This window comes from Bos mutus, chromosome 23 (genome assembly GCF_027580195.1).
Source record: "Bos mutus isolate GX-2022 chromosome 23, NWIPB_WYAK_1.1, whole genome shotgun sequence".
In the NCBI taxonomy this organism is placed as follows: Eukaryota; Metazoa; Chordata; class Mammalia; order Artiodactyla; family Bovidae; genus Bos; species Bos mutus.
In genome coordinates, this window is record NC_091639.1 from 3,824,586 (window position 1) to 3,836,689 (window position 12,104).

The 12,104-nt window shown below is 52.5% G+C and overlaps 1 protein-coding gene across 3 annotated transcripts in view; it reads left to right on the forward strand.

The window, feature by feature from the left end:
* Positions 1-353: 353 nt before the first annotated feature.
* LY86 (lymphocyte antigen 86) overlaps positions 354-12,104 on the forward strand; it is a 43,311-nt gene continuing 31,560 nt past the window's right edge. The window contains exons 1-2 of one of the 3 annotated variants that reach the window (XM_070360699.1): positions 354-624; positions 1,438-1,587. In XM_070360699.1, the coding sequence (XP_070216800.1) occupies positions 1,461-1,587 (127 nt within the window). In that variant the 5' untranslated portion in view covers positions 354-624; positions 1,438-1,460. Of the gene's footprint in view, positions 625-1,044; positions 1,148-1,378; positions 1,588-12,104 lie in introns of those variants that run through there. The other 2 variants (XM_005891152.3, XM_070360698.1) reach the window with 2 other exon arrangements.

The following is a 12,104-nucleotide window of genomic DNA, read 5'->3' on the forward strand; positions in this document are numbered from 1 at the left end:
CCAAATGACCACACCCTTTCATCTCCCAAGAAATCCAAAGTATCCTTCAATTAAGTCAACTTATTTCACTGGTAATTAAGTTCCACTTACTGCGAAAAAAAGTTTTGAAGTTACTTTAATTCTTATTTAAGCCATCAGCAGAAATAGTCAATTTACTCAATGTACTCAGAGAAATGCTTTTCCTCCCAGGGGAAATAGTGTTCTCTGCAGCTTCTAAAATCTGCTGGCCCCAGCCCTGACTCTGGTTCCCTTAAGCTAAGGAGGAGCTGGGGTTGGGCTGGGGACCAGGGGTGAGAAGCTTCGCTGTCACAATTCAGGATGATGGAGGATGGGGAACAGGGAGAGAGACTCTTGGCTTTGAATAAGAAGAGGGAGGTGACATCAGTAACCCTGCCGCTGACCCGAACCATCAGGCTCCAGGCTTCCTAGGGAAGCCCTGACTTCTCCACCCCTCCCCGTCCTTCCCACTAAGCTGAGCCCAGGAACAGAACCCAGCTCACTTCTCAGGGCTCTTGCCTGCATCTCCTCTCCAGAGACCACAGCAGCTGCCCCCAAGGACACAGCCCTGCTCCCCCAGCTGAAGTCTGAATCCTGGAGTGGAAGCCAGAGCGAAGTGCCAACAGGGTAAGAGCCTCATTCCAGACCTCAGAGGTCCTTCTGCAGCCCCCCCAAAGGCCAGACCCCCAGTTCATAACCCACATCAGAGCCCCCTTGGGACAGTATGCCAGTGATGGAAAACACGTAGAGGCCTGTGGTTTCGCTCTCCTGAGTTCACTGCTCTACCTGGGGGCGGGGTTCCAGGGAGGGTGGGTCTATATGTGGGCAAGGCTGCAAAGAGGGGCCGCTTATAACAAAGGGAGAGCTGTGTGGAGGGCGGGGCTACAAGGAGGGCGGGGCTTCAAGGGGGCGGAGTTACAAGGAAGGCTGTTTGCGGGCCCAGCCAAAAGGTCACGTGTTACTTGCTGCCCCTTCTCTTTGAGAACAGAAAGTCAAACATCCCCCACCCCAGACCTAGACTAGCCTCGCCTGTTGATTCAAGCTCCAAAGGTTCAGGGAACTGCATTCAAAGGCCCCTGCTAGCTGCCTTTGGACTTCCCTGGTGGCTCAGTAAAGAATCTGAACACTGCCTGCAATGCAGGAGACTGAGGTTCGATCCCTGGGTGGGGAGGATCCCCTGGAGAAGGAAATGGCAACCCACTCCAGTATTCTTGCCTGGAGAATCCCATGGATAGAGGAGCCTGGTGGGTTATCCAAATCCCTGGGGTCGCAATGAGTTGGACACCGCTTAGAGACTAAATTACCACCAACGGCCTTTTGCTTCTCACAGTGGTTCCCCAGGAGCATAAAATAGGAGAAGTGAAACTGATCATGTCACTGCTTGATAAGGGGGAGGAAGCACATGGACGACACTGTTTATTGGGCCCTGTTATTGTGCAGGTCACACACAGGGTCTCCGCGCCATGAAAGGGTTCGCAGCTGCCCTCCTCATCTGGACTCTGCTGTCTCCCCGGAGAGCTGGCGGGGAGGCCTGGCCCACGCACACGGCCTGCAGGAACGGGAATCTGCAAGTGCTCTACCAGAGCTGCGGTAAGTGCTTTCTGAACGTCGGTTTCTGTTTACCGGGAAGGCAAGGCCCACACGTGTGAGATGCTCAAGCGCTTTATGGGGGTGGGGGAAGGGCAGGGAGACAGCGGATTAATGGGTAGGTGTGGAGCACAGGAAGCCCTGGGCAGAGAAGCTGTCTGGCGGGAGAGACCTGGAGAGCACGACCAGAGGGCCGGAAAAGCACAGTGACTCTCTAGATCAGAAGGGAGAGGAAGATCTGCCTGCAATGCGGAAGACCTGGGTTCGATCCCTGGATCAGAGAAGAGAGGTGGCTACCCACTCCAGTATTCTTGCCTGGAGAATTCCATGGACAGAGGGTCCTAGTGGGCTACCACGCATACAATCACTAACCTCACAGAGCCTGAAAAAGAGCAGACTGACCGGTGAGTCTACCAAGTCATGAAACCTTACCAGTTCAGGATCAGGAAGAGAAGCTTCCATCAGTTCAGTTCAGTCGCTCAGTCGTGTCCAACTCTGCAACCCTGTGGAAAGAAGCACACCAGGCTTTCCTGTCCATCATGAACTCCCGGAGCTTGCTCAAACTCATGTCTACCGAGTCGGTGATGCCATCGTGATGAAGCTTCCATGACCTCCCCCAACTGCTCACCCGGGGCTCCTCTCCAGGTTACGTTGTTTGTGAGTCGAGTGAAAAGATGGTTTATGACAAAGGAGAAGACTCCTGTCCTTCTGATGATGCTGCCAGAACTCCTCTCACAGCAGCAACGTCATTTATTCATTCAACAAACACTTATCCGGCTGCTGCCAATGCCACGGTTTTCTCTAGCTCTGGACATGATAAGAGGGATGAGCCAAGGCTGTTACCCCACCGGTCAAGCGTAGACAGCAACCAGCACGCAGCCTAGTGAATAGAGGGCAGGGAGCTGCCGTGATCAGGGTCTGAGCCGAGTCTTTGGAGGGTATGTTTGTTTTCTGGGGCCATCAAAACACCACGGGCCGAGGGGCTTCAACAGTAGAGGCTGCAAGTCTTGCAAGACCAAGGTGCCAGCAGGACTCGTTGCTCCTGGGCTTGCAGGTGGCCTCCTCCTCCTCCTGTCTTCACCTGCTCTTTGTTCTGTGCCCACATGTCCCTCGTGTGTCTGTGTCCATTCTCATGAGGACATCAGTAATAGCGGATTAAGGCCCACCCATCCAGGAAGATCCCCTGGAGGAACAAGTGGCAACCCACTCCAGGAGTCTTGCCTGGGAAATCCCACGGACAGGGGAGCAGGGCAGGCTGCAGTCCATGGGGTCGCAAGGAACCAGACAGGACTGGGTGGCTGAGCACAGATACACACGTTCAGTTCATAAAGGCGCCTGAGTGGGGAGAAATGAGCCCAGTCTCAGGATTGCATTGTTGAATGAAGATGAGAGGGACTGGCTCACGAAGTCATGACCTTGTGAAACATAACATCTTGGCGGTAGACAGGGGGCAAAATGCTGCTCAGACTGTAGGCAGTGGAAAGCAGATGCCCTTTAAGTACCCAAGCCGGCCCCACAATATGCCAACGAGGGTCATCAATGTTACACTGAGCAGAAGCTGGGCCCTACGACTGGCACCCAAGGAGTGCCTCACAGATGTCCAGACTTGACTCTTAAAAAGAGGGAACATCGAAGATTGAAATACACACACACACACACACGCACAAATTTTGTTTAATGTAGAAGAGAAGGAAAGACTGGGTGCTGGAAGTGTTCATCGCCTTCCTCTTGCTCTTCCCTTGGGGATGGGATGCTTTCTGCTGGCATCTGTTCATCTTCAGGGCAGGATGAGAAGCAAAGCTTGAGATGAATGCACCGCTCAGGATTTGTTTTTCCAGTTCACCCTCCCACAAATGGTTGCCATGGCTGGTCCACCCCTCAGACCAGCCTGCAGCCTGTGTCCAAGCCTGGCAACCACCTCTCCTGCCGCTGCCAGGAGCAGATGCTCCAGGGAAACAGATCATGTCGCTGCAGCCTGGGCAGAACCCCTCCCTCTGAAGAGGCGGCTGCTCTGTGGAGTCAATGAGTGCTGGTCACAGCCTTGCTCTAAGCACTCAGTGGAAGAAATGAGGGAGACACAGTTCTAGTCCAAGAGCAGCGGGAGGAGGGGCCAAGCAACAGGGTGAACGCCTCGTGGGAAGGGCTGGACTGGAGACGGCAGGGATGCGAAGATGGCTGGAGAGGGTGAGGCTGAGTCTAAGCCACCAGGGAACCTGTCCTCAAGCTTGAGTTCAACCATGTGGGATGATGAGAACAGTGATTACAGCATCTCATGTTCATAAAGGGCACATGTGTTAGGCGTCACACTAAGTACTTTCTAAGCGTTATTTTTATTTACAGATGTGTAAACTGAGGGTGCATGCTAAGTCACTTCAGTCATGTCTGACTCTTTGCCACCCCATGGACTGTAGCCCGCCAGGCTCCTCTGTCCATGGGATTCTCCAGGCAAGAATACTGGAGTGGGTTGCCATGCCCTCCTCCAGGGGATCTTCCAACCCAGGGATCGAACCCAGGTCTCCCGCATTGTGGGCAGATTCTTTACCATCTGAGCCACCAGGGAAGCCTGAGAATACTGGAGTGGGTTGCCATGCCCTTCTCCAGGGGATCTCCCGGAACCAGGGATGAAACCTTGCATCAGACATGATGAGCAGTGAAACAGCAACAAACTGAGGGTGAGTGACGTCAGATAACTTTTCTGACGCCACCAGGTGGCAGCGGCAGAGTGACGCCCTCCAGGGGCACAGGACAGGCATTAAGCAAATATCTGTGGAGTTACAATGCATTGATTCCAGGCCACTCTGAATCAACTGGCGTCTAGAATGTTGTCAGAAGGCAAATGGCATAGGGGTGGGAGCGGGAAGGAGCATTTAGGCCGAGGACCATGTGAGTGAAGGCTGGGGAGCAGGTTTAGCCTCAGGGGCTGGGGAAGGGCTGGGACACGGGGAAGGGTGAGCGATGAGGCGGGAAGGGCGAGCAGAGCCCAGGAGTGATGGGTGACTTGAATGTGTCAGTGCAACCAGGGCCCGGGATGCTCCGATGGCTGGTTAAACATCATGTCCGGGGTGTCTCTGAGAGGTTTCCAGAGGAGATGAGCGCTGGTGCGGTGGACTGAGTAAAGCAGATGGTCCTCCCGGTGCGGGCGGGCAGCTCCCAACCTGTGAGGCCTGACGCCCGCACAAAGGCGGGGGCAGGGAGTACTCACTCTCTGCCTGACTGTGAGGCTGGGGTGCCCATCTCCCACCTGCAGTGTCCCCACCCTGGGTCTCAGGCCTTCAGGCCACACCACCGGCCTTCCTGGGGCTCCGGCTCACAGATGGCAGACTCTGAACATCTCAGGTTCCATCATCACACGAGCCTACACCGTGTAACAAGTCTCTTTCTAGGACAGATACAGATATGTGTCATGATCACCAACACGTCATGACCTGTGTGGGGGTTGGAAAAGAATCTCCAGGCAGGATGAAAGGAGAATAAAGTTTATTAGAGTGGGAGACGCTCTTAGAACAGCGGGCTGGCTCCAGGGAGAGCCAACCCTTTCAAGGGCTAGTAGCCAATGTTTATAGCCTCAAAACAGAAAAAATTCCTACTGGAAAGGGTGGCATTAGGTGGTGGGTTAAGATGGGAGAGGGTGGCTAACAGGGTAGAAATTTTACCTAATATGGAGTCAGGGAACTGGCCACTGGCCGGAGGCTCACGGCAGCAGTTGCTATGGGTTCAGTCAGTTCCAGAGATGTTTGTCCTGTGACCTTGGGACAGGACTCCACACAGAGGGCATAGGTTCAATCCCTGGTCTGGGAGCTAAGATCCTCTATGATGCATGGTGCAGCAAAAGAAAAAAAAAAAAACCAATAATCCAGGAAGGAATTTCTGGGAGCCTACATTAGCATCATTTCAACATCCTTAATGTCAGAGGGAGACTTTGATGTACACCGGGGTCAGCAGAGAGGAAAGTGGTGTCCTGGGAGCTCCCCCAGAGATGGGTCTCCCTCCTATCTTGCCAGCTATCGAGCTGTGGGGGACCGAATGGCTGCACCCCTCCCCGATGGAGAAGCCCCCTCAGCTACTGCATTCGCTGCAGGACAGACTCTCAAGGTATCCCACCAGTGAGGCCTGTAAAGACTGTGCTGTGATGCTGCATCCAGGCCTGGGCTTTAGATGTCTTTGGGCACAGCAGGCTCCTGGAATCCCTGTACAGGTGTGTTCACATCACGATCGTCCACGGATGTGGAAGAAGCAGCAATCAAGGATTCGCTGTCTTCCGGGTTTAGCGCTTCCTTTCCCCCTTCTCTGCTCGTTTTATAATCTCAGTGGGAAGGGGAGATCATAGGCTAAAAACTGTTCTGAACAATATAAAAATCCTCAAGGTGAAAGAAGGAACTTCACAAGCAGTTACTGGGCGCTGGCCTTAGACCAGGAAGTGAGCAGAAGTGTCTGAAAAAGCAGAAGTCCTGCTCCGTCCAAATGCTGGTGCTGCCGCAGAGAAGAGGGTGACAGTCTTTACAAAAGCAAAAGGGGGAATTAAAGCAGTCGGGGGGCCTTTCTTCTGTTAAATCCTAGGGCAGTTTCCAGGGCTAGAAAAAACCTAGGGCCCCCCCTCGCATACCTGCCCAAACGTCCACCAGTGAGGTTATTTCTGCTTCTGTCACATAAAGACGGGAGGTGGATCACGAGAGTGCAGGTGATGAGAAGATGAACCAGAGATTGGGGGAACAGAGCCGGGAGGGGAATAACGAAGCCAGCACGTGGGGGCAGGGAGGTCGGGAAACTTACAACAGGGGAGGCCGCGTGAGGCCTAAGAGCTTGGGGTCTGGAGTCCGCAAACCTCACTCCAGCCCCTGGGCAATCCTGCTTCCTCTCCGGAGATAGTCAAGAGGGTATGTGAGTTTCTTGCGGTGGCGGTAACAAGGTACCACTTGACACTTAGCGGCTTTAAAGAATTCTTAAATCCTGAGAGTTTTGGAGGCCAGGAGTCCAAAGTCAGTTTTGCTGGGTCCAAGAGGACCCTCCCTCGAACTCCCCAGGGAAGGAGACTGTCCTCGCCTCTTCCAGCGTCTGCATCCCTGGTTCACAGCCCCTTCCTGCATTTCCAAAGCCAGCAGCACAGCGTCTGGCGTCCACGGTCACATCCCTTCCTTCTTCCGTGTCCTGTCTCCCTCGGCCTCCCTCTTGGGAGGCCCCCTGAGATTAGGACGATCTCACAGTCTCAGGATCCTTAGCACAGTCAGTTCTGCACAGTCCTCTGTGCTACCTGAGGGAAGACTCACAGATCCTGGGGATGGAGACATGGATATCTTTGGGAACCATTCTCCAGCCCACTGCACTAGGGATAAGAATCTTAGCAGCATCTCAGGGCCGTGTGAGAATCAGGTGAAATGTGATGAGCATATACTAAGCGCTCAGTAAGTCTTTGCTGCTGATGACTTGTGAGATACTTCACAGTCACTAGGGGTATATTTGACCACAAGCTTCCTAGAAGTTGGGACTTCCCTGGTGGCTCAGACAGTCAAGAATCTGCCTGCAATATGGGAGACCTGGGTTCAGTCCCTAGGTCAGAAAGATCCCCAGGAGAATGGAATGACAACCCACTCCAGTATTCTTGCCTGAGAAATCCCATGGACAGAGGAATCTGGAAGGCTACATCCATGGGGTTGCAAGGAGCTGGACATGACTGAGCAACTAACGTTACACCATTTACAAAATCAAACCAGTTTTTAAGGAGATGTCCAGCTTTTCCTGACCCTGGGATAAGCCGTGAGGAACTTCTCTGTATCATAGATGTTACCCTGGACAGCATTTCCACAGGCAAAGCCACAGTGACTCATGCCTGGTGCCCTCAGCGTGGACCAAGGGCTCGTCACCAAAATGCAACTGGAGATGATTTTGCAAAGGGCTGCAGTGGAAGCTTCTCTGAGTGTGGCCCTTGCAGGTCTGAGTTGCTCAAGGGGAAGTTGGGTGCCCATAGGAATGAGTGAGTTACACGTGGTCCAGGACTCACTGCATCCGTGAATGTCATTGTGGCCATTGCTGCTGTTACTGCTGTGATGGGGTTTTTGGTAAGAGTTGGAGAGCAGTTGTATTTTCTGACAACAGCCTTGAGTGTAGATCCTAGTGTTGTCAGTTAATATTCCTTGACATCAACCAGACAAAGAGGAGGGTCAGAAAAAGTAAGAGACGTGTATACAGGTGGGGAACAGGTGCTCCCCTCCAAACCTCAACCTCAAACAACGGTTCAGGAGAGGAGGTTAACTGAAAGAAAAGGGCCACCCGCCCAGGAACTGTGTGCCATCTGGCTTGGTTCCTTTTCTGGGAAGCCATGTGATGCTCCAGGACTTCCCTCTAGGATGTAGAGTAGCCGAGTGAGCATCTCGGGAGCCCTCTGCGGTCCTTCAGGGACCAAGCGTGTCCATCTGGGATCTGGGTGCAGCCGGCGGGGGGGGGCATTCCTGTGCAGCAGGCAAAGGGCAAGCTGGCACTGTGAAGGAACCCACCTCCTTGCGAGGGACCCAACAAGGCTGAGCTGTGCCTCCGCGCCTTCTTGAGAGTCTGCGCCAGTTTCCCCCGCAGAGCCTCTCTGCCTCCGGAACAGAAAGGGGTGGAGGGCAGTAACCAGCCAATGGCCGGGAAGAGGAAGAAAAAGATCTGGGGCCCATAAGGCACTGCTTCCAAGCCTCAGTTCAGCTCAGTTCAATCGCTCAAGTCGTGTTCGATTCTTTGCGACCCCATGAATCGCAGCACGCCAGGCCTCCCTGTCCATCACCAACTCCCGGAGTTCACTCAAACTCATGTCCATCGAGTTGGTGATGCCATCCAGCCATCTCATCCTCTGTCATCCCTTTCTTCTCCTGCCCCCAATCCCTCCCAGCATCAGAGTCTTTTCCAATGAGTCAGCTCTTTGCATGAGGTGGCCAAAGTACTGGAGTTTCAGCTTTAGCATCAGTCCTTCCAATGAGCACCCAGGACTGACCTCCTTTAGAATGGACTAGTTGGATCTCTTTGCAGTCCAAGGGACTCTCAAGAGTCTTCTCCAACACCACAGTTCAAAAGCATCAATTCTTCGGCGCTCAGCTTTCTTCACAGTCCAATTCTCACATCCATACATGACCACTGGAAAAACCATAGCCTTGACTAGACAGACCTTTGTTGGCAAAGTAATGTCTCTGCTTTTCAATATGCTATCTAGGCTGGTCATAACTTTCCTTCCAAGGAGTAAGCATCTTTTAATTTCATGGCTGCAATCACCGTCTGCAGTGATTTTGGAGCCCCAAAAACTAAAGTCTGACACTGTTTCCACTGTTTCCCCATCTATTTCCCATGAAGTGATGGGACCAGATGCCATGATCTTAGTTTTCTGAATGTTGAGCTTTAAGCCAACTTTTTCACTGTCCTCTTTCACTTTCATCAAGAGGCTTTTTAGTTCCTCTTCACTTTCTGCCATAAGGGTGGTGTCATCTGCATATCTGAGGTTATTGGTATTTCTCCCAGCAATCTTGATTCCAGCTTGTGCTTCTTCCAGCCCAGCATTTCTCATGATGTACTCTGCATAGAAGTTAAATAAGCAGGGTGACAATATACAGCCTTGACGTACTCCTTTTCCTATTTGGAACCAGTCTGTTGTTCCATGTCCAGTTCTAACTATTGCTTCCTGACCTGCATACAGGTTTCTCAAGAGAAATCCAAGCCTCCAGTGGGGGGTTAACCCTGCTCCCGGGAGCACAGTGAGGTCAGTGGGGGGTTCACCCTGCTGCCGGGGCCACAGTGAAGTCAGTTGGGGTTCACCCTGGCTGCTGTGAGCACAGTGAGGGCAGCAGGCTCCCCTGAGTGCGGCCTGGCATCTCTCCTCTGGCTGGGTGGGTGCTGCGTGAGCCCCAGGAGAAATCCAGAGGAGCACGATCAGGGCTCCCTTCAGCTGTTCACCCTTAGCATCCTTTCCCATAGCTGCGGCCTTTCTATTTGGGGGTCTTCTCTGTGTTTTAGTGTCCAATTCTATTAAGAGGTTTTCCTGGTGGTTCAGTCAATAAAGAATCCGCCTGCAGTGAAAGAGATGAGGGTTTGATCCCTGGGTCAGGAAGATCCCCTAGAGAAGGAAATGGCAACCCACTGCAGTATTCTTGCCTGGAGAATTCCATGGACAGAGGAGCCTGGCCACAGTGCTTGAGGTCACGAGTTCCACACAGTTGTAGCAACTAAACCGCCACCGTGTTCTATTAAAATATCCCTTTAAACAATTAAACTCTATTTGCGTAACCAAAGCTTTGTAAATTTAAAAAATTGGTTTTATCACAGGCATACATCCATGGGTCGCAAACTTACTAGTAGAATTGTCTTAAGCAGGTGAACAAATACAACCAATTTGCTTAAATGCTTTAAAATCTTTAAAATCATACAAAGTAAGCGCAGGTTATCACAGTGACTGTTCACTTACTAGGACCCTTTTCTTAAACTAGTGTCAAGATATTGGTTGTTCAGTCGCTCGGTCACGTCCAACTCTTTGCAACCCCATGGACTGCAGCACACCCAACTTCCCTGTCCCTCACCATCTCCCGGAGCTTCCTCAGACTCATGTCTATTGAGTCCGTGATGCCATCCAAGCATCTCTACTGTGGATTTTACTTAATCATCTCTACACCGATATTTATCCTTCCTTGTATTCTTACCTTTTTTGGAGCTACAGCAACGGAAGTGTGGAAGTGTTGGTCACTCAGTTACGTCCAACTCTTTGCGACCCCACGGACTGTAAGCCCGCCAGGCTCCCCATCCATGGAATTCTCCAGGCTTGAATACTGGAGTGGGTAGCCAATCCTTTCTCCAGGGGATCTTCCCGACCCAGAGATCGAACCCAGGTCTCCCGCATTGCAGGTAGATTCTTTACCATCTGAGCCACGAGGAAAGCCCAATTATAGCAATAACTAGGTCAGTATTTTCCAAGGGTATGTTCCAGACCAAACATAAAGCCTGTCACTCAGACTAGCCAGAACAAAGGTTTTAAGTTACCAATCAATCGATCCTGGGCCTGGTCGGCCAGCAAGTTGACATCTCTGCACTTGAACTTGACCTATTACATCCTGAAGACCTTTCAGCCCCTTCCTGTCTCAGGGCTCCCTATGTCCTGCTGCTTCTCCGGCCACTGATGCGTGTTTCTCTGGGTCATTGTGAAGCCACCGAACCATCATTATGCATCAACCTGGCCTGTCAGCGTTGCTGGAAACATACACCCACCACCTAATGTCAGAAACACAGTGAGGGGGTCATTTAGCAGCCACAACAGATTTTATCTTCTGCACAGCTGAGGCTCACCTTAACATATTTAGCAAACTTATTCTCTTAGAACATAGCACTGGGTTATCTTTTTACTTTGTGTTTGCTGATGCTGGTTTGACTCTCGTCCAGCTTTCAGTCCAATTTTTACATAAGACCACTTGAGCTGATCAATCCTTCTGTTTCAATTTTTTCCAAGCCCTTGTGTTCATATATATATATTTATACACATTTTATATATATACACACACACACACATATGTTTTTTTTCCTGGCTTATTCACGATGCTTTGTCTTCACTCCTACCTACTTACAAAGATAGAAACAAATCCCGTGGTTCTCTCTAGCCTATCCAAACTGGTGGAAACGTTCTGGATCCCCAAAGAACTAAGAACAAGTCTTCATGCCCATCCAGTGTTTGTGATGTGACGCAACTTCCTTCTCGTCTGTGCTCAGGCTGCCGCACCCAGACAGGCCTGAGAAGTGACTCTGAAAGGCAGAATCCCCGGAGGTGACGTCTTCAGGAGCCCCACACGGTGGGCACTGCCTTTCTTCCTGGTCCCAGAATCTGCCTGGTGGCACCCGAGTCCGCAGAAGGGAGCAAGTCCCTGGCGGCCCCCTCCCACCTGCCCCCTCCCGGTCAGAGAAGGCATTACAGCTGCCCACCCCCGGCATCGGCTCGCAGTCTTTTTCAGCTCCAAGGCCAGCACAGAGGACTTGGTCTCTCCGACTGCGGTCTGCAGAGGCTGTGAAGCTGCAGGCGGAGTGGAAGGAGGCACGCTCCAGCCTGGGCGGGGTTCCTAGAGCAGCTGCCGGGTTCGGCCTCACGCTCTGTGGGGCTCAGGCATCCGTCCCTGACCGGGGCCTTGTGGCCGTCTACTGTGGTCCTGGATGTTACTTGGCCTTGAAAGGAGCCTGGCAGCCAGGGTCTGTCCATGATGACCTATTTCTCCATAACCTGGTGCTCTGCAGGCATATGGGGAGGGGTCAGCATCCTTCCACCCCCACGCCCACACCCAGCAGGCACGGGGCAGACAGGGGACCTCTTACAGAACTTGGAAATGTTCTGGCCAGACAGAACCCCAGGGCTTCATTCCAAGCGTCTCCTCGTCCAGAAGAGGAAACTTGGAGCCAGGGAAGTAGCGTGTTCTGACCACAAGCCACGGAGCAGCGTGGCGGCCGCTCCGCCCCCGAACCCTCCTGGGCAGCCCTGCCTCCTGTCTCCTCCGTGGCGTGGCCGCCGCTCCGCCCCCGAACCCTCCTGG